General features: G+C 38.1%; 2 protein-coding genes across 2 annotated transcripts in view; one reads left to right on the top strand and one right to left on the bottom strand.

Annotated features, from left to right (window-relative positions):
- The window catches only part of LOC127510587 (tripartite motif-containing protein 16-like), a 295,864-nt gene that overhangs the window by 135,831 nt on the left and 137,647 nt on the right, over positions 1–22,386 (bottom strand). The gene's annotated exons all lie outside the window — the stretch shown is intronic.
- LOC127510623 (tripartite motif-containing protein 16-like) lies at positions 1,356–7,607 on the top strand. The gene is made up of 6 exons (XM_051890424.1): positions 1,356–2,012; positions 4,343–4,438; positions 4,525–4,758; positions 5,522–5,681; positions 5,835–5,882; positions 7,036–7,607. Exons 1-6 carry the CDS (start codon positions 1,443–1,445, stop codon positions 7,551–7,553), a joined length of 1,626 nt encoding a protein of 541 aa, XP_051746384.1. The 5' UTR covers positions 1,356–1,442; the 3' UTR covers positions 7,554–7,607.

The raw sequence follows: 22,386 nt of genomic DNA, 5'->3' as shown, positions 1-22,386 counted from the left end.
TGGGAATAGGCAAACTCCAAAAAATCTTTAGACATTTGCAACAATTTATTTTTTAATAACACCACCACAAGGTAGGCTCTACTTTATGGCATTATGGCAAGTTGTCAAAAACAACCAGAAAGAATCATATTTCTTTCTTTGTTCATCACTTAAAAATGTATGTCAAATATATTGATTTTACTGTAAATTTTCTGATAATCTGAGACTCCAAACTTTGATTAAATGTATGAAAACATAACTCACAGCAAAAATAATCCCTATTTATCATTTAAAAGACTAAATATTTAATGATACTCATTCATGAGGTTTTAATGTCAGCTAGGGGTGTTCGATTCCAGGTTTTTTGGAGTCGACTCCGACTCCCGACTCCCACTGTGAACACTGTTAACTATGAAAAATCAAATCTATATTTACTGCAATAATATAAGCTACCATCAATACTAAAGCTGACACAGAGGTATGTATAATTACAAACTAAAGTCACTATGACTGTTATCTATTTCTAAAGTAAGCTACATAAATGTATGTGACAAAGTTTCTGCGACAGCTCTCTGGCGCGATTCGTCAGTGTCCGAATTCCTTGCTTCATTTCGTTCACTCCTTGCTTAGTGCACTTAACCATAGACATTATGCACTTAACTGCCATGCATTATGTAGGCTTATGGATTCAAGAATCAGTAAACAAGTGAGCGATTCTGGACACAGCAGCAGAGTCGACACCGAGAGTCGATTCCTGTGCTGGAGTCGACCCCGACTCTGGGGCTAATCAGAGTCGAGGAATCGACTCTTTTGGAGTCGACTCCCCATCACTAATGTCAGCATGAAATATGTTATGATAGTAATTTCACAATTGTGACATATAACTGAGTGAAACGGCTTCTGGAACAAGAACAAATGTAGGGCGGGGCTTGTTATTGTCCATGGGGAATTGATTGGATGGTTGTGGTTTGCTATTGGTGGATCTCATGTGAGTGACAGGTTGCCCCGCCCTCACGCCAGTAAACACATCACCAGGGAGGAGATGTTGCTGCAAGAGAGAGGGGAAGTTATTTTGATTCAAGATTACAAGCACACATGAATTTAACAAAATGATGTGTGTGGATAAACCATTTATAATAAATACTGCAATATTCAATAATAAAAAAAAGATTTGGCAAATTTGATTTCATTGTGACTTTAAGGAACAATAATTCTGTCTTGCTTCTCTCTAACTTATAGTGTTTCTGAGACTGATTAAATACAACGTGTGTAGGAACTACAAACTTAGCAGCAATGAGACTCTCCTTGACCAGGAATGAGGAAACTGCTTTACAGACACGCCTGTTTTGCACACGTCACTCAAACACAGAACCAGGAAACAGGAATCAAATGAGTTCAGAGAAAGAGAAACTTAAGTGTAGTCGAGCTGTTGTGTGTTTGTGTCTCTGTATTGCTGCAGTAAAATGGCAGAAGCCAGATTTTCTCAGGATGAGTTCATGTGTTCAGTGTGTCTGGATCTCCTGAAGGATCCAGTGACCATTCCCTGTGGACACAGTTACTGTAAGATCTGTATTACAGACTGCTGGGATCAGGAGGATCAGAAGAGAGTCTACAGCTGCCCTCAGTGCAGACAGACCTTCAGTCCAAGACCTGCTTTAGCTAAAAACACCATTCTGGCTGAAATGGTGGAGAAACTGAAGAAGATTAATCTTCCTGCTGACTGTTACGCTGGAGCTGGAGATGTGCAGTGTGACGTCTGTACTGGAAGAAAACACAAAGCCGTCAAGTCCTGTCTGGTGTGTCTGAACTCTTACTGTCAGATTCACCTTGAACAACATGAGAGTTTGTTTAATGGAAAGAGACACAATCTGACTGAAGCCACTGGACGACTGCAGGAGATGATCTGCCCGAAACACGACAAGATCCTTGAGGTTTTCTGCCGCACTGACCAGAAGTGTATATGTGTGCTGTGTATGGATGAACATAAAAACCACGACACTGTATCAGCTGCAGCACAGAGGACAGAGAAACAGGTATGAACTTAAAGAGTCCCATTATGATCATTTACAGGTTCATCATTTTGTTTATGGGGTCTACTAAAATACATTTAAATCGTTTAATGTCTGTTTACACCCTCTGTCTGAACACTGTTTTAGTTTCAGTTTCTTTAAAACCTGCCTTTCAAAAATCAGTCTGCTCTGATTGGTCAGCCGGTCCGAGTCCGTTGTGATTGGTCTACTGCTTAGAGTGTGTGTTAGAAATGTAACGCGCTTTACCATAACCAGTGATGGGGAGGTGGAGAGATGCTGTAAGAATTGTCACTGGGATGGTGCAATGACTGCTGCTGGTATACGTTCGTAATGATGATTGACAGGAATAAATGATTGGGCTCCTTAATAGGACCCCTTTAAACCAGAAGTTCACATTCATCATTTACTTCTGAATTGCTGAATTCTGAATACAAACTGGTATGACTTTCATTTCTGAGGAACACAAAAGAAGGTATTTTAACCCTTTCAAGTTGTTTGGTAGGGTTTAAAGAAAAAACCTCCTCACTCATCCAGAAACAATCTTCAGCATATTCAGTTGTCAGACAAGACTGGAACTTCAAATGGGACCGGCTTCTATGGTCAGATGAAACTAAAAAAAGAGCTTTTTGGCAGCAAACCCACCAGATGGGTTTGGTGCACACAGGGATAAAAAGTACCCCATGCCTATGGTTAAATATACTGCCGGATCTTTAATGTTGTGGGCCTATTTTTCTGCTGGAGGTCCTGGACATCTTGTTCAGATACATGGTATCATGGATTCTATCAAATACCAACAGATAAAAATCAAAACCTGAACGCTTCTGCTAGAAATCTTGTAAGAAATCTTCCATCAGGACAATGATCCAAAACAAACACCAAAACCAACACAAAAATGTGTCACTGAGCACAAAATGAAGCTTCTGCCATGACTATCCCAGTCCTCTGACCTGAACCCTGAAGAAAATGAGTGAACTGAAGAGAAGAAGCACCAACATGGAGCTGGGAATCTGAAGGATCTGGAGAGATTCCTCATGAAGGAATGGTCTCTGATGTTCTCCAAACTCATCAGGAGTTATAGGTGAAGACTCAGAGCTATTGGCTGCTGGGTGCCAATAATTGTGGTCAACGTGTTTTGGAGAAAAACATTTATTTCATGAGCCTTTTCCCCCATTTTCAATTGTTTTACTTCAATGAAAGGTTAGGATATTGTTAACTTTTTTAATGAAAGATCAAAAGGATAAACGATGCAGATTTATTTTCACAGCCGCCTTTGCTCATATTTACTAAGGGTGCCAATATTTGTGGAGGGCATTATGTACGCCATTAACGGACATCTCTATCACTTACTTACACACATCCTGTCACAGTTTACACTGTCCTGTCAATCATCTTATCACATTTAACGTCCTCCACATTCAATTTAATTTACTTTCTTACCATTTCAGGGAGAAATGTAGTAGCAGGTTGATCTGCCAGTATTGGGTCTTTCATGACTAGACACTCCTCATGTGTTTGCGTAATGATGCATTTAAAAGTTAATGACAAACGTATCATTACAAAAGTTCATAATGGTGTTGCAGATGAAAAATAACATGGATAACATTGAATAAATATCTTTTCGTCAGGTTATATACTGATTATTATTCACTCAAACTTATTTATCTAAACCTTTCTACTTAACCATCAGACTCGTCCATCCACCATGTTTGTGGTTTCTTTAACACTTTTTATTCATTTGTTTTTTTTAGTTATAATCGAATCCACATCCATCGCACAGTGGGTTGTGGGCAATATTATCCGTTAGAGTGTGCATCGATCTTCACTCCGGATTCTAAACAGTAATAGTAGATCATCCGGGTATCTTTGGAATAATCATACTACAATTTGGGACACAGTAATTCTAATTTTGAATATTATTTATGACCATTATATGCAAATTGAAACATAACATAAATCTTCTTAAGTGATAGGAAAAGTCAAATATATTTGCATGTTTAGTCATGTGAAACACATGAGCCAGTGAGGTTTTTATTACTGTTATTGACGTGTCGCCATATTTGATTTGGGCTCTAGAAACAGACATTATTCAGAATATCTTCTTTTGTGTTCTGCAAGAGAAAATCATACAAGTTTGTAAAGAATTTACATTTCTGGGTGAACTATTCCTATAAAACTAGACATTGATGAAATAATGCTGTAATATAATAAAAACCTATAACCTTACCATCCAAGATCTTTAACCCCTCAATCTCAGCACTTCACTGATACTGGATTCATATCTGTTTACTTGATGATTTATGTGATGTTTCTCCTGTGATCGGTTTGTCGTTTAGCACCAGCTGAAGGAGACGCAGAGGTCGTTCCAGCAGAGGATCCAGCAGAGAGAGAAAGATCTTCAGCAGCTGAGAGAGGCTGTGGAGTCTCATAAGGTGAGTCTGGAGAAGAAGAGAAGTTTGAGAAGTCTCAGTCAGGACTCACTGAAGCCACTGTGTGATTGTGATGTGTGTCCTAACAGCGCTCTGCACAGACAGCAGTGGAGGACAGTGAGAGGATCTTCACTGAGCTCATCCGCTCCATTGAGAGAAGCCGCTCTGAGGCCACACAGCGGATCAGAGATCAGGAAAAGACTGCAGTGAGTCGAGCTGAAGGACGACTGGAGCGACTGGAGCAGGAGATCAATGATCTGAGGAGGAGAGACGCTGAGCTGGAGCAGCTTTCACACACACAGGATCACATCCATTTCCTGCAGGTAACAGAGATCTAGAAGAACAGGATCATAGTGGACTTGAGCAAGAGACTCACAGAGAAACATTTCATGAGAGCAGAATGAGCCGTTGACTGAAGTGTTGATCTGTGTGTTCGGTTATTATATAATCATCAGTCAGACTCTCATCTGATCTTCTTCTTTTGAAAGAGACACACTTACAAATGCAGTTCAGCTCTGGAAATCTCTTAGGAAACTTTTTTCTTTTCTGAAAGATACATTGAGCTTCCAGATGACAACAGTTCAAAACTTCACTAATATTTAATATTTAGTCCTCAAACAGAAAGTAAGGCTGGATTTTACCTCTGCTTCAGCGAATTTAAACCACAAAACCTGACCTTGGGATCGTGTCCTAAGAGTCCTTGTGAATTTCAGAGCCACTAACTGCTCAAAAATTATAAATAAAGGTCAATCTACTCATTGATTTTGAGCTGCTTTTCCTGATCAAATCTACTCAACCCTGTCATGTGACTCCATTGATGCTCTTGATCTGTTACATTTATGTTACTGGCAGATGTTTGATCATCAAGTGTTTTCCTAGAAAGTTCACATATAGTGTAAGTGTCAAACACTAGATCTTACAGCTCTAACATGATATAATGAATATGAGAAGAATGAAGCTGATGCTGTGAAAGTGCTGGATTGAGGAGAGTTACTAAAGATCAACAAGAGCTGCTCAAATCTGACAGTAGTGCAGGTTATTGTCTGAAGTGTGGAGGTGATGAGCTTTGATTTCTGCTTTCTGTAGAGTTTCCAGTCTCTCTCAGCTCCTCCTGAATCTACAGACGTAAATGACGATCCCTTCAGTTCTCTCTCCTCTTTCGATGTCGTGAGAGAATCTGTCCTTCAGCTGAGAGACAAACTGGAGGATTTCTGCAAAGAGGAGCTGAAGAAGATCTCTGACAGAGGTAAAGTCCTGGAGATTCATCTGCTCTCAGAAATGATCCTCCATCATCTCATATCATGTAGAAGATCACATTAGAAATGTCTTAGGAACGGATGCAGGGATCATTTTCTCTTGACATGATAGTCACACTCTTCATGTCTGTTGATTTCCACAGTCACTATCACCAACATTATTCCCAGAACCAGGAACGACTTCCTACAATGTAAGTCACTAAGAAAACAAGCAGAAAAACTCAAAGTGTGTTCATGTTTTTCCTGTAGAAGGAGAAAGAAAACATGACAGAAGAGTTTTAATGTGAATTAGTGTTTGTCAACGGGTCGTTCTGAGAACATCAGCGGTCGCTGGAAGCAATATCTTCAAAAGGTGTTGAAGTGTTCTTGGTGTTTAAGCACATAAAAGCCAAAGATTTACAAGATGAAACTTGTAATTACTTGCAAAATAAATTTTGGTAAGACTTAAAGCCCTTATGTATAATGCATCATAAAGGTTTTTATAATGTTTATTATATATTATTTATGAAAAAATATAATTATAACCAAAGTTAAAATGCATTATAATATTTGCAGATTCTGAAATTGGTTGTTTGTCATGTTTTAATGCATTATACTTTCTAAAAGTCAACAATGAAATCCAGCTAATTGAGTAATCCACATATAAAGAACAGACCCCAGAACAGACTGTTTCATTTCCATCACCACGACTGTTTACTTCAGTGTTTCTGTCAGCTTTCTGTAGCTCAGCTGCTGAACTTCCAGTGAAAACAACTTCTGCGTTTAGCATTCAGACACAATAAAACACTGTTTTCAATATGTTTTTTCTTGTTTTCTATTGGAATTTTTTTATGAATGCTTCCTGTTTGCTGATTGGCTGCAGTTTGTGATAATCTACGTAATTAAGGTTTCAGTGCCAGATTTCTAAAGCATTTATTTATTTATTTAACACTCATAAATATAATTTGATTCACTTGGCTTTTTTTGGTCCTTGGGAAACTAATGATAATATTTAAACTATCCAGTCAAATCTGTTATGTGGCATTCAGTGACATTCATATATAATATAAAATTCATGATATACAGGTGAATAATAATAGTAATTACACAAAATGAAATATAAAGAAAAAAATATATATATCTTGACAGATAATTTTTAAAAAAAAAAGTTTTTGAAATAAGTCTCTTCTGCTATTTGATCCAAAATACAGTAAAAACAGTAATATTGTGAAATATCACTATGATATTAATGAACCATTTTCTTGGGTTGGGTAAAGGACCTAGATGATGGATAATAATGATGATTTGCACAAGATATCAGACAGATTGATAATTACTGATTCTGATGTGTTTTCTCTCCATCAGATTCCCATCAGCTCAACCTGGATCTGAACACAGTGAATAAAAACCTCCGTCTGTCTGAGAGTAACAGAGTGATTACTGTCACTGACACAGTCCAGCCGTATCCTGATCATCTAGACAGATTTGATGTGTATCAGGTGTTGTGTAGAGAGAGTGTGTGTGGACGCTGTTACTGGGAGATTGAGAGGAGTGGTGATGTGTTAATATCAGTGTCATATAAGAGCATCAGCAGGAAGGGACGGGGTAATGAGTGTTGGTTTGGACGTAATGATCAGTCCTGGAGTTTGATCTGCTCTTCCTCCAGATACTCGTTCAAACACAATAACATACAGACTAAACTCCGTGTAAAGTCCATCAGCAGTAGAATAGGAGTGTATGTGGATCACAGTGCAGGAACTCTGTCCTTCTACAGCGTCTCTGGAGACACAATGATCCTCATCCACACAGTCCAGACCACATTCACTCAACCGCTCTATCCTGGGTTTATTGTTGGTTATAAATCATCAATGAAACTGTGTTGATGAATCAGAATAGACTGTAGATCATTACTGCATTAAATGTACAGTACCAAAACATTTCAAGAATTCACTGGCATTTTCACTGCATTTATTTTCAGGAGTAAATACTGAATTGTATTGTTCATGCAACAGTTTATATTATTAAGAATGTAGTATCCCTTTATCAATAAGTGAGAGTGAGAGAGACAAAACCTGGTGTCATTCAAGTGGTCCTCTGTGTTGTTTGAGGATTCGCCAGTCACCATGACAACTCTCAACTGCCACTCTGAATTTAAAAAAATGCAGCTGTTCCATGCAAACTCATTATAATTAAATATTAAAAAAAATAATTAAAAGTAATTTAAATAAAACACACACACACACATATATATATATATATGTTGTAGGGAAATAGACATAGTAATAGAAATTAAATCATAAACTATCTTTCCTGGAGCTAAACGATATTGGAAAATTACGAAGCCCCTAAAGGGACGTGAAGGAAAAAAAGTGAAGATAGGAAGAAAAATTATTTGGCGATGCTTTTGCGTACTCTGGCAAATGTTTTGCATTCCCCGAGAAATTTAGCTTTCACTCACAAACAATACAAAAGTTTTGCGAGGGAATGCAAAGGTTTTGTGAGCAAACGCCACCATGTTCCCTTAGAAAATAAACCATCAAGCTCTTATTTTGGCCGAAAACTGAAAGGACTTTCCATTGTTGGCAGTTACTCACCCTCGAGTCATTACAAACTTGTAAGACTTTTGTTCATCTTCAGAACACAAATGCAGATCTTTTTAATGAAATCTGAGATCTTTCTGTCCATCCATTGACAGCTACACAACTACCAATTTCAAGCCCCAGAAAGGTAGTAAAGACATCCTAAAAGTAATCCATGTGACTCCAGTGGTTTAATCTTGATTTGATGACGCGAGGACTGGGTGGAACTAGCCTTTATATGTGTAACTGTGTTAAAAAAAAAAACAAAAAAAAAACATTTAATTCAAAGAGTTTCTATGTGTGAATTCCATAAGATATTGGGTTGTATTCATTGGTGTTCAAAGGCTCCCCTCCTGTGGCTATTAATGGTTCTGCAGATATAGTATTTTGTCCCCATTCTCTTGTTGTACCACAGCAGATTCAAGTGTCGCAATTTTTCATGCTCTAACTTTTTAAAGAATTAATTGTGAGAATAGACGGGTCATTTCACAATTAATTGCAACGTCATCACAGAGATGCACCCGCAACTAGGGGGCTGAAAGCAGCACTCTTTACGGCACATCTAGCAGAAACAGAAATGACACATAGATGTTGTGCTGTAAACTGCACTAATTATTATTATTAACTGGTGGCTCTTAAAAAAGAGCCGTTTAAAGCCATGGCTTATGTGTCACAATATTTTAATGAACAGCATATACAATCAAAAGAATTCAACAAAATGAGGCAAGACTCACCAAAATGTATTCCGGACCGGTGCGTTCACAAACAGGAAGTGCTGGCCTCCAGCCAGGAAGTGTTGGTGGTGATGGGGCACAAGTACCTGAAGAGCGACTGGTGCAAGATGCAGCCACTGCGGTAGACGGTCAGTCAGGAGGACTGCAGGAGCCGGACGGTCATCAACCGCTTCTGCTACGGCCAGTGCAACTTCTTCATCCCTCGACACGTCAAGAAGGAGCAGGAGTCATTCCAGTCGTGTGCCTTCTGCCGGCCGCACCGCTTCACCAGCCTCGACTGCTACTGCAAGATCCAGCGTGTCACGCAGTGCCACTGCGTGTCCAAGTCTGGGAAACAGTGAGAGGACGATGCTTACACACCTGCTGCTAATCTGAGTGTCTTCAGACGGAGAGAGGAAGACTGATGGTGTTTGAGAGACTCTTCAAAGACAGACATGATCCCGGTGTGACCTTCAGTGCTGGTTAGCAGAAAACATGCAGAAAACACTCTTAGAAGAAAAGGTGCTATAAAAAACCTTAAAGGATCCTGTCAGGCCTTTCATATATAGAGCCTCTTAAGAGTAAAGGTTCCAGAAGGGGGTTTATATAAAAGCTTGTTTCCACCATTAAAAAGAGAGAACCTCTTAAGGGGAAGCATTTTTTTTTTTTCTGAACTCTTAATGAAATGTTTATTTTTAATCCATTTACTTATTAACTATGGAATATTATGAATTATTGCAGTTATCTGTTTATTTATTTAGACCATATTTTAATGTGGGTTACACAAACTCTTCCAGTCTCAGCTACAGCTAGTGTTTGAAGACGGAGACACACTTAACGATTGTAAGGCCGATTATGAATGTAATTTGATACTTACGACAGATCATGCTCAAATGCGGCGAGTCAGAGCCAACCAGGTGAAAAAAGTACATTTCTATAATGTACTTAAAGTGCTCTATTTTCACGCACTAATTTTGTACTTAATATACTAAACGTTCTTCTTTAATAAGATAATCTTAGGAACATCTAAGTGTACTCAACTGTGCTATTTTGAGACACCATGAATATGAACTAAAATGTGCTAGCTGAGAGAAGCAGCTCTCTCTCTTTAGGGCAGGACTTGATTTTACACATCAGCTGTTGACTGAATTTTGAAAAGTGGGCTTTGTATTAAAGCGACAGCAATTGTTTGGCTTCAGAAGACACTGATTCATCCTCTGGTGTTGTATGGTTTACCATCACAATCGCTGTGTGGTTTTTCAAGCTTAAACCGAGCTTTTCAACCATTCAACTGCATTATATGGACTCACAGAGATGGATTATTTATTTCCCTAAAAGTCTTCATTTGTGTTTATCCAAAGAAAAAAAGTCACATACATCGGGGATGGCATGAGTGAATGATGAAAGGGTTTTTTATTTTTCAAATTTTTCTTTGCAGATTTGTGCAAACTCATTTTTATTAGATTTTTTTTTCATGTCCACTACAATGGACATCAGGGCTTAAGCAACAAAAAATGTCATATTTTAACCATGCAGTTCTTATGAGCTAGAGTTCACACACAATATGTGAACTATAGCATTGAAGATTTTGAAAATAACACATACTGTAACAAAGAGCAATGCAATGAGAATGTAGAGAAAATGTAAGATGAATTCTCAAAAAACTTGTTTTATTATTTTTGCTGTTTGCAGTGGGTGAATGGGAATATGTGTGTATATGTATGTGTGTGTTTGTGTGTACTTGATGGTTTTGATAAATATATGATTGTGTGCATATAGCATCAGGGCATCTTTGTGTGTGTGTGTGTGTGTGTGTGTATGTGCGCACACGTGCATTTTTGTGACATATCAGGACACAAATTTGTATAATGATGAGTAAAGCTTGGGCTAGTTCTCATTTGAAAGTGAACTAATCCTTTAAAGGGTTAGTTCACCCAAAAATGAAAATTCTGTCATTTATTACTCATGCTCATGCCGTTTTACACCCGTAAGACCTTCGTTAATCTTCGGAATGCAAATTAAGATATTTTTGTTTAAATCCGATGGCTCCGTGAGGCCTACATAGGGAGCAATGACATTTCCTCTCTCAAGATCCATAAAGGTACTAAAAACATATTTAAATCAGTTCATGTGAGTACAGTGGTTCAATATTAATATTATAAAGCGACGAGAATATTTTTGGTGCACCAAAAAAAACAAAATAACGAATTATTTAGTGATGGCCGATTTCTAAACACTGCTTCAGGAAGCTTTGGAGCGTTATGAATCAGCGTGTCGAATCCGCAGTTCAGAGCGCCAAAGTCACGTGATTTCAGCAGTTTGGCGGTTTGACACGCGATCCGAATCATGATTCGACACGCTGATTCATAACACTTCAAAGCTTCCTGAAGTGGTGTTTTGAAATCGGCCATCACTAAATAATTCGTGGATTTTATGGATCTTGAGAGAGGAAATGTCATTGCTCCCTATGTAGGCCTCATGGAGCCATCGGATTTCAACAAAAATATCTTAATTTGTGTTCCGAAGATAAGGTCTTGTGGGTGTAAAACGGCACAAGGGTGAGTAATAAATGACAGAATTTTCATTTTTGGGTGAACTAACCCTTTAAACACCGCCTGAGTGGCCTCGAGATGTTGATATCACGATGGTCGAGATTGGAGAAGTTAGCTGTCTGATTGATGTTTAAAGCAGAGAAAACACTCCCTCTGATCGTTTTCGATGTTTAACGGCTGTTGTTTTTAATAAAAAGCACTCTTCAAGACATACATGCTGCTGTCTGTCACTAAATAACTTTTGAAACTTTAATTGTAAGAATTGACCTGTTTAATGTGTTAACAGTGAAACTATCCAGAGTTATTTTACATTTGATTACTTTGTACAATTTCTATAGTAGGCCTATTTCTGTTGGACCTACCTAAACTTAAGTGCAAATATTATGAGATCTAAACATCATTGGTTCTACCATGTCAACCATATTTAAATGATAAGATCTTATGTATATGCGTTGATCAGTGTTAAAAGAAAATAAATGTCTAGATTAGATCATGTGAATGATGCACTCACCTGTCGATCTCTTAAAAGGTTAGTTCACCCAAGAATTAAATTAATTAATTATTCACCCTCATGTCGTTCCACACCCATAAGACCTTCGTTCATCTTCAGAACACAAATTAAGATATTTTTGATAAAATCAAAGGTTTTTTTTTTACGTAATTACTGTCATTCAGGGTCCAGAAAGGTAGTATAAACATTACTAGTTATTTAGTATTTAGCTAACGTGATTAACTAAACTATTCCCTGCGAAGGCCTCCTTCCCTTTCCTTTCCCTATGTATGGATAAAATGTTATCAAAATGATTTCAGTTTGCATGGGTACATGGAAACGACTAATTTTTCTGTGTTATGTGGGCCAGACAAGTTATTTGGCAATGTCACTCTGTAAAAAAGACTAAGCGTCTGAGCACACACACATTCAAACGCTCATACCTATAGACTAAATGCGTAAAATTAACGGCAAGAACGCATTAAAATCTTCTGTTTTTAGCTTAAAAAGGTGTCATTCAAGTTAATAATTAATTTTACAACAGAAGTGATTCAATTAAAAACCTACTTTCGCTCGATAATAACTTTTTCCTAGAGCTGCTGTAAAGCCAAAACAATCTCTGTCCTTTAATTTTCCTACTATCACTGTGAAGCTGCTTTGAAACAATCTGTATTGTAAAAAGCACTATATAAATGAAGGTGACTTGACTTGACATACAGATGCATTTATTTGACTGCTAAGAAATGCTAGCAATTTATTCAAAGAATCATTTATTTCTGGTAGGCCAGCTGCCACGTCCTTAACGGCTGGACCTCAGCTTCTTCATTCCCATCTAATGTGTGTTGATGGTCTGCCAGAAGTTGTTGTGAGGCACATTACTTAAAAATACAATGCTTAAATAAAAAATTATATTCATTCATTAAAATTACCATGTTGTATTTGCTCCGGTTTCTCTATTTGCTCTTGTTTTGTTCGAGACAAGTGCTGTGTTGTGGAAAGCCCTTATATTGAGCTAGTTTGGGTGTTTATTATGTAAATTAATAACCAAGCGCACAAGGTCGCACGTTTAGAATGCTCCGAATTCATCAACATCAAACAAGGTTAAGAACAAATTCATGTGTATATGCACGTGTTGTGAATTGGTGGAGATTTTTCGTGAGAAGTTTTCCTGTGCGTACAAATGACTTGTCAATAATTGCTTTGCAAAGTTTTCCATACACAGCGTAATCAGTGTTGCCAAGTCTGTGGTTTTCCCGCAGAATTGGGCTACTTTAACACTGTTGCTGCGGTTTGAAACAACCCCAAATAACATGATATTTAGCCTCTGGAATGCAAATTTTATAATGTGGATTTTACCTCCCGGAACGCAATTTTTACCAGGGTTCAACAAATTCAATGTGCCGGTTGACTGACTTGCTGGCCGATGTGCCAGAATGGAGTCAATGACATCAAAATGTACCATTTTGCTCCGTCCGCTGCCGCTTTCCCCCTCTCTCTTTTTGATCCCTGTATTTTTTTAACTTGTTGACCACCTGGTTGGTGGATTGGTTAAACCCACGGTTTCTCCCACCATCTCCTCATATACGTTTTTTTTTTTTTTCCCCTCACACTACTTTCTAGTTTCTTTTAGATTTCCCTCATTGACCAGATGGCGAGGAGAGCGTTGGTCTCTTCTGCAGACCACTGCTGAACTACATATTGTTTTTAATTAATTTACCTGAACTCCAACAGCTTTTAAAAACGGCGCCTTTCACACTGCGGTCTGTAGTGGAAGCTCCGCCTACTGACGTCATAGTTTCCCTTGTTCGAGACTAGAAAGGTTATGGGCCGGCTTGAAAGCAGGATCTGGGTGTTACAGAACACAGACTCACAACAATGTAGAAATGAATAAGAGTGTTTATTAGACGTGGCAGTTAAAGCAAACAGGCAGGTGAGTATATCAGTCGAAGCAGCAATGCAATAATGAATGGTAATACTGACAGTTCTTTGTAGGTGAGTTGAGGAGGTTGTGGACGTGAGCAGCCGAGCACACACTTCGGTGATAATGGTGGAGCATGGAAGGAGACCGGGGAATGAAGATGCTGGAGACACAGAGGATCAGGGAGATGCTGGAGACACAGAGGATCAGGAGAGACGATGGAGCGACAATAACTGCAGGTAAGTAGAGCAGGTAAGTGAGTCCTTACTCAAAACAAGACCAGACAAAGTGCCAGACTGAAGTGTGTGCTTAAATGCTGCTTGTGTGATGAGGTGATGATGATCAGGTGCCGGTGATTGCTGAGCGTTGTAGCGAATTAACTCAAAGGGGAAATATTAATAATTATTCATAACTCATTATGATTATTAATTATGATTAACTGTTTTACATATTCATAATTAATCAGATTAACTGGATGTAGCTACATTAAGATTAATATTACAATCAATTAACCTGTTCGTCCAGTGAACACTCAGTGTTGATTGTTTATTAATTCTAAGAAATGTTCATTTCCAGGTTTTGGAAAAACAACATTCGTATTGTACAGTACTACTCAGAGCATGTAGTCAGGATCTAAATCATTTAAGAGGCAATTTATTAGCAGACGGAGTCAGAACCAAACATGTATTGTGCACAATCTTTATTAACTAACTCACAAACACATAACTAAACTAACAAACACATAACATACACACAGGTCACACACATACGTAGATAAGAATGAGCAATGATAGAGTTGAACCGGAAGTGGAACCGGGAATGGAGCTATAGGAAAAAGTCATAGACTTTTTCCTATAGCTTTCCTATAGTTTCCTCAGTAATAAATCCGTCATACGCACACTTCAGATTCTCGCCGGAAGTAGCAGGTCTCTTTTATGAGTGCTGTGAGTTTGGACATTCTTCTTTCATCATATACGGTTGAGACGGTCACAGAATGACCACACATGGGAAAATGAGTAAAGTGTAAGTGAGTTTGTCCCTCCCCACGGCGTAATGGTGCTGGCCGCCAGTATAAATGTGCTCTTCTTTGTTTAATGGGGTTCGGATTGTTCCTGTTTTGCAAGTTTAAAAAAAAATATTCAATTATACTTTAAACATTTTGTATTCACTCTGCCTGTTTAATTCAGCCACACATTTTTGGTGCCCATTACTGGGTTACTATTACAACGGTTTTTCTATATAGTAGGGAAGTATGCAGTTTCAGATGCTGCCCGTGTCTGCACTGGACTCCAGTGATGCGACACAACAAAACAAAATAGAAACCATTATAACCAGTAATTACTGTCTACACTGGCTGCGTCACGTGAAGCAAGTTTGTTGCCATATGTACGGAGTAAGAGTTCATCACACAATGAAAAGCTTACTTTACAGCCCTCACCTTGATATCATAAAAAAGAAAAGAGACACATAAATTAGAAGAACAACATTCATTTTACTTTCCTGTAAAGTCCTCCATGACAGAGTTTGTTTTTGTTGGTAGTTTTAACTCCTTTTTCTTAATCCGGTCACAAATTCTTCTTTTCATATTTTAATAAACGTTTACAATATTGATGCGCTATCAAGTAAAAATAGAGAAAAATATATCAGTGTTTGTAGAGTGGTGCAGGGATGACGTGTTTTTGTAGGCCAAGACCTGGAAACAAGTTAGCATTTTATTAAAACACACACGATACCCTCGTGATTTTTTAAAAAAATTTTTAAGCTTTTAATGTAAAAGGCGGTTGCTAATTAGTGGCTAAATGAGACTACAGAGGTTATCAGAGACATAAAGAGTCATCAGCTGAATAGATAAACTCATCTATACTCACTATTGTTTTCACAGCCTCATGTTTACAATCACACTCTAGAAAACTATCAAACTTGAACTTTCAGGAAAATGTTTTAAACAAAGACTGAAACATTTGTCAGAAGCTTAATAGTGGTGAGCTTGAAGTCATGTGACCATGGTGTAGTTTGTTTATAACCTACGTTTAGCTATTCACTTTTGCTGATCGTATTTATGCTTCAAAATTCATAAAAATTGTGTATTTGTCAAGATTATCACGTTTAACAAAAGCTTATGATTCTTACATGTTTGGTTAATCACAGAACTTATTTTCTGCCATAATCCAAAAGCCAATGGAAAAAATCCAGTTGGATTTTTTTTTTTTTTTTTTAAATGCAGTGTCATATTTTTTTTATATGTAACAGTGTTTGGCATGGAGCAGATGAAGATGGTGAAGAGAAACCAAGTGCAATGTATTTACAGTGTCCAAAAACATGAAATATAAACTATAAACAAACCATGAACAAAAGCATGAATAGACTATCAACATACCTAGCGCTTGGAAACGTGGAACAACATATTAACTTCAATATACAATGAAAACAAATACATGATGAAGAGGAGCACATGACAGTCACAACCAATGAACATACAGAACTAATGAAACAAGAACCAATCAGGGGTGCGTTTCCTAAAAGCATCGTCAGCCAACTAACATTGCAAGTTCCGTCGTTACTTACATAGTTCAACGATTTGGTGTTTCCCGAAACCATCGTTCAAACGAACATTCGCAAATTGCATCACAAACTTGTGTGGTTGGAACGACAGCTCTCGAGCTGTGGTTAGAAGCATAGTTTCCTGTTTTTATGACATGTGGACTTAATAAATCCTCATCTTGAGCAAAATAAGCAAGCTGACATCAAGTACAATATATACATTTTATTTCAAATATATAGAAGTGTCATTTATATATATTTTAGTTTGTCAAGAGATTTAAAGCACCGTTTTTGGAGAGTGCACATGTGTGTATATGCTCTAGTACGTAAGAACAAGCATTTGATTTAATCTTAAAATAAAGAAAAATAACTGAGGAAAATGAGAATTAGTCCTCTAATGCCATGTCTGTAATTTATAGCAGAAATTCTAGGATTAATTTGATCTCAAACGGATTCATTTAAAGAAGTTATTACTCCACCACCTGCGTGACGTCATTCACCAACGTGGTTGAACGACAGGTTTGCGACAATACGGTTTCGGGAAACAGTCTTGACTAGCTAGTTCATTTGTTCAACGATGCATCGTACTATGGTAGTTCAGCAGCGAGTTACATCGTTGTTCGGGAAACGCACCCCAGAACATGACATCTGTACTGAGGAAGCACATTTAAGGATCACATGACAAAATACAGGAAACAAAGGAACCATGACATGACAAATTACAAAATAAAAGACAAGAAATCATGAGCATGAAATCAAACCAAAAACAGATGTGACATTATAACAGTTGTCTATGTGGCGGGGGTTCGAGGGCAATAAGGACTTTTACTTTAAATACAGTGGGAAACTAACAAGATATCAATCTCACTCCGACTACGCCACTTTGGGAGTTTCACCCAAAGAACTAAATAAACCACCTAAGTGGCATACACAGGTTCATGTCACTAATTAGAGTCAGAGACAGGGGTAACTGTACAAAATTTCTTCTTTATTAACATCTTCATTAAAAACAATATTAAAATAAATAATTAAACATTTGTCCCAGCAAACATGCCTCTTAGAGTTTTTTGTTTTTTTAGAACAAGTCGAGGGCCAGGGACTAGAGCTTACCAGTAAAAAAGAAGTGGATAATCAGACCACACCACTTGTAGGTGAATCACTGCACTTCACTGTGTACACACGCACACGTGCACGCACACACGGTGAGGTGGTCACTGCACACTTGTGAGGAATATACCACCACCTAAAAACCAGTCCTCTGACCCTAGTGCTCAGGCCCTGCCGAGACAAAAATGATATGAATCAAGTACAGTCACTTTGGAAACTGGGTCGTGCAACTCAACCAGTCAAGAACACAAATACATTTTTGCAACAAATGAATAGTTGCTTGAAACAAAAATCACAATTTCAAAATACAAAAAAGTATAACAAAAGAGAGAAAAAACAAAACAAAAAAAAAACCTAAAATCACAAAGATATAATTAGAATTGAAATTGAAATAATTCAAACTTAAGAAACAAAAATATTGATACAACTGAAAAGAGCAAACAAAAATGATATAAAACAGTCAAGGAAGAAAAGTTAACAAAAAAAAGGAAGTAGGAAACAGGATAGCACTGCAGCCGTAAACAAACGCGGAGCAACCCCACTGGAATGCAGTTACATGCCGTCACAACACCTATAAATAAAGCGAGACTGTTACTCTGTTAGATATACTCTCTCACTCCAATGTATGCGTGCATACGTACCTACCGATAGGAGGGACTAATATTTTAAGAAGAGCCAACAAACAGAATCTTTTCCAGCAAAGGCCAGTACGGAAAACGATCCAGCAACTGCGTCAGATTCTCACAGCTAAGAAAGGGATTAAGTTGGCAATCAATGTACTCAATTCGACTGGCGGCTCCTGAATGTAGACGTCGCTTAACGCAGTTAACAAGGAATTAGCAGAGCATTCGACCTACCTTCTTCGACGTCTATACCCAATATATGTAAACGATAATAAACGACATTGTAGCAAAACTCATCAAGTCAGGCAGAATTGCTCTCCAACCAAGTCGCCATCTCTAAAACACATTAGACACATGCTATAGCCAACAAAACAACTAGCAGTGCATTCTTACCGACTCAAGCACTCACATCCAGTTCCGGGAAGTGACGAAAGCGCGTTAACGACGCAACAGTTCACCAAGTGACGCATCCCAGGTAACGCGCATGTTCCTGCTTTTATAGCGCAGCGACGCTGCCAATAAGCTAAAACAGCACCGTAACGTAAGCCCAAAAAATAACCCCTCCTGCCACATCTAGAATAAGTCTAGCGTTCACACTTCCAGTGACTTTATCGTTGCATGTCTCCAGTGGCTGGTGGTGAGGACACTACTGCCGTTCCCACTACTGGTTTACTAGTAATATTTATGAGTGACATTCATGAACGTTATTACATGTTTTAGACACTGAAAACTTGCTGCTAAAACAGAATTTAAGGAAAAGGAATATATAATGGAACCAGTACATAAAATGCTTAATATTAAAGATGAATGAGAAACTGAGTTTTTCTTTGCTATCGTGGTTATTTATCCGCGGTAAAAGTGCAAGTGCCGGTCTGTCTGGGTTCACGAATCCATTCAGGTTCAGAGTCAGAAAGGTAAGTACCAACATTTGTAAACGGAGACATAAAAATTATAGGGAAGTTGATGACTGTTAAATTAATGACATGGGCTTCTTAAAATATATGGACCTCATGTGTGATTTTGGGCCCTTAATTGTAAAAATCTGATCTACATACATAAATCTCAATGACTCTACACTGGTTTAAAAATCAAGTTAGTATTTATCAGAAGTAATTCTTTAACATTTCTACATGTTTGTCATTTATAATGTATCTGAGGCCCAAACATAGACTTTATCCACTGTAGTGCTCGTTATACAGTGGGCACGGAAAGTATTCAGACCCCCTTCAATTTTTCACTCTTTGTTATATTGCAGCCATTTGCTAAAATCATTTAAGTTCATTTTTTTTCCTCATTAATGTACACACAGCACCCCATATTGACAGAAAAACACAGAACTGTTGACATTTTTGCAGATTTATTAAAAAAGAAAAACTGAAATATCACATGGTCCTAAGTATTCAGACCCTTTGCTGTGACACTCATATATTTAACTCAGGTGCTGTCCATTTCTTCTGATCATCCTTGATGGTTCTACACCTTCATTTGAGTCCAGCTGTGTTTGATTACACTGATTGGACTTGATTAGGAAAGCCACACACCTGTCTATATAAGACCTTACAGCTCACAGTGCATGTCAGAGCAAATGAGAATCATGAGGTCAAAGGAACTGCCTGAAGAGCTCAGAGACAGAATTGTGGCAAGGCACAGATCTGGCCAAGGTTACAAAAAAATTTCTGCTGCACTTAAGGTTCCTAAGAGCACAGTGGCCTCCATAATCCTTAAATGGAAGATGTTTGGGATGACCAGAACCCTTCCTAGAGCTGAAACTGAGCTATCGGGGGAGAAGAGCCTTGGTGAGAGAGGTAAAGAAGAACCCAAAGATCACTGTGGCTGAGCTCCAGAGATGCAGTCGGGAGATGGGAGAAAGTTGTAGAAAGTCAACCATCACTGCAGCCCTCCACCAGTCGGGGCTTTATGGCAGAGTGGCCCGACGGAAGCCTCTCCTCAGTGCAAGACACATGAAAGCCTGCATGGAGTTTGCTAAAAAACACCTGAAGGACTCTCTGGTCTGATGAGACCAAGATAGAACTTTTTGGCCTTAATTCTAAGCGGTATGTGTGGAGAAAACCAGGCACTGCTCATCACCTGTCCAATACAGTCCCAACAGTGAAGCATGGTGGTGGCAGCATCATGCTGTGGGGGTGTTTTTCAGCTGCAGGGACAGGACGACTGGTTGCAATTGAGGGAAAGATGAATGTGGCCAAGTACAGGGATATCCTGGACGAAAACCTTCTCCAGAGTGCTCAGGACCTCAGACTGGGCCGAAGGTTTACCTTCCAACAAGACAATGACCCTAAGCACACAGCTAAAATAACGAAGGAGTGGCTTCACAACAACTCCGTGACTGTTCTTGAATGGCCCAGCCAGAGCCCTGACTTAAACCCAATTGAGCATCTCTGGAGAGACCTAAAAATGGCTGTCCACCAACGTTTACCATCCAACCTGACAGAACTGGAGAGGATCTGCAAGGAGGAATGGCAGAGGATCGCCAAATCCAGGTGTGAAAAACTTGTTGCATCTTTCCCAAAAAGACTCATGGCTGTATTAGATCAAAAGGGTGCTTCTACTAAATACTGAGCAAAGGGTCTGAATACTTAGGACCATGTGATATTTCAGTTTTTCTTTTTTAATAAATCTGCAAAAATGTCAACAATTCTGTGTTTTTCTGTCAATATGGGGTGCTGTGTGTACATTAATGAGGGAAAAAAATGAACTTAAATGATTTTAGCAAATGGCTGCAATATAAAAAAGAGTGAAAAATTTAAGGGGGTCTGAATACTTTCCGTACCCACTGTATATTAGAAAATTTCTCTGAGACCATTTTCAGAAATACCAAATGTTTGGAAGTTTTACCAGGACAACTGCCTCTCTTTGATCTTTGAATATGACTGATATTGATGATCAAATTTAGCACTCTTATGGAAATATAATATTTTGTAATTATCATTTAAATCTGACTGATTTTCTAATTGTCATGAATTAGCATCTCAGGAAAATGTTATGGGGTTTCTAACCAAAATATTACTTTCTCTCACAAAACAGGGCATTAATTTCATACATGTAGTCAGTAGAGGACGCCAGTAAAAAGCTGCTTAAAGCATGAAAATCCGGCATTTTGGGAGACACAACAAGTGAATAGGGAAATAAATTATATATATATATATATATCAATATTCCTATGAAATATTGGATATTATTATGAAAATGCTGCCAATAATTACTACCATTATTACTCTTGTTTTTTCATTACATGTTCCAAGAACACTTTAATATGCAAATTATATACAATGTATCAATGTATTGTATAGAATGGGAAAATCCACTTATGACCATTTTACACACATATCGTAAAAATAAAATAGTATTTCAAATAATTGAGAATAGTCTTTATAAAATATTTGGTTAAAGAAAATCCTAAAACCTAAAAATTGATTGGTGAATGGGGGGGGGGGGGGGGGAAGCCTACTGTGGACATTTCATAACTGTTACGTGTGCTGTGCTGAAGAGACGAGACGTGAACGGATATTTTAATGAGTAACGCAGGAGATAAAACACAATATATACACATTAACCAACAACAAGATCAGACAGGGAGTGAAGGGAGTGAGTCCATTATAAAGGGAGTGCTGATGAGGAAGTCCAGGTGCAGGTGATCCGTGATGATGGGGACATGACGAGGAAGTGAGTGCAGGTGTGGAAACGGAGTCCGGGAACAGAGGGAACTGTGACAATAACATATGAATACAATATATTTTTTCAATATTTTTTTCCCCATTTGTTTCTTATGCTTCAAGCAATGTAACGACAATAATAATAATAATGATAACTAAATTCACAAAACTAATTTCCTCTCTGTCTCAGGAGGATATTTACCATTCTAATCTGTCTTATCTTTTCTTTAATACATAAGATGAACTCATTTTCTCATGTTGTGGTTTTCTTGGGACGGAGAGAGGAGAGAGGGGGAAGTTATAGCAGTAGATAGTGTTGCCTTCCTTATAAACACCCCAGTTACATGAAAGAGTTCAGCTGCAACACGAGAAACCAGGAGCTGAATATGTGTGGATCAGACACCCTCAGATTTCATCAAAAATATCTTCGTTTGTGTTCTGAAGATGAAGGATGGTCTTACAGGTGTGGAAAGACATGAGGAGGAGTAATTAATGACAGAAATTTAATTTTTGGGTGAA

The sequence above is a fragment of the Ctenopharyngodon idella genome, chromosome 4, assembly GCF_019924925.1.
Source record: "Ctenopharyngodon idella isolate HZGC_01 chromosome 4, HZGC01, whole genome shotgun sequence".
Taxonomy (NCBI): Eukaryota; Metazoa; Chordata; class Actinopteri; order Cypriniformes; family Xenocyprididae; genus Ctenopharyngodon; species Ctenopharyngodon idella.
This window is presented reverse-complemented; position numbering and strand designations above follow the sequence as displayed.

Excerpts from the sequence above, each read along its gene's own strand:
- LOC127510623 (XM_051890424.1), top strand. The coding sequence starts at position 1,443 with ATGGCAGAAGCCAGATTTTCTCAGGATGAGTTCATGTGTTCAGTGTGT. Across the intron at positions 4,759-5,521 it reads ATCACATCCATTTCCTGCAG|AGTTTCCAGTCTCTCTCAGC; the intron begins GTAACAGAGATC and ends TGCTTTCTGTAG. Across the intron at positions 5,883-7,035 it reads CAGGAACGACTTCCTACAAT|ATTCCCATCAGCTCAACCTG; the intron begins GTAAGTCACTAA and ends TCTCTCCATCAG.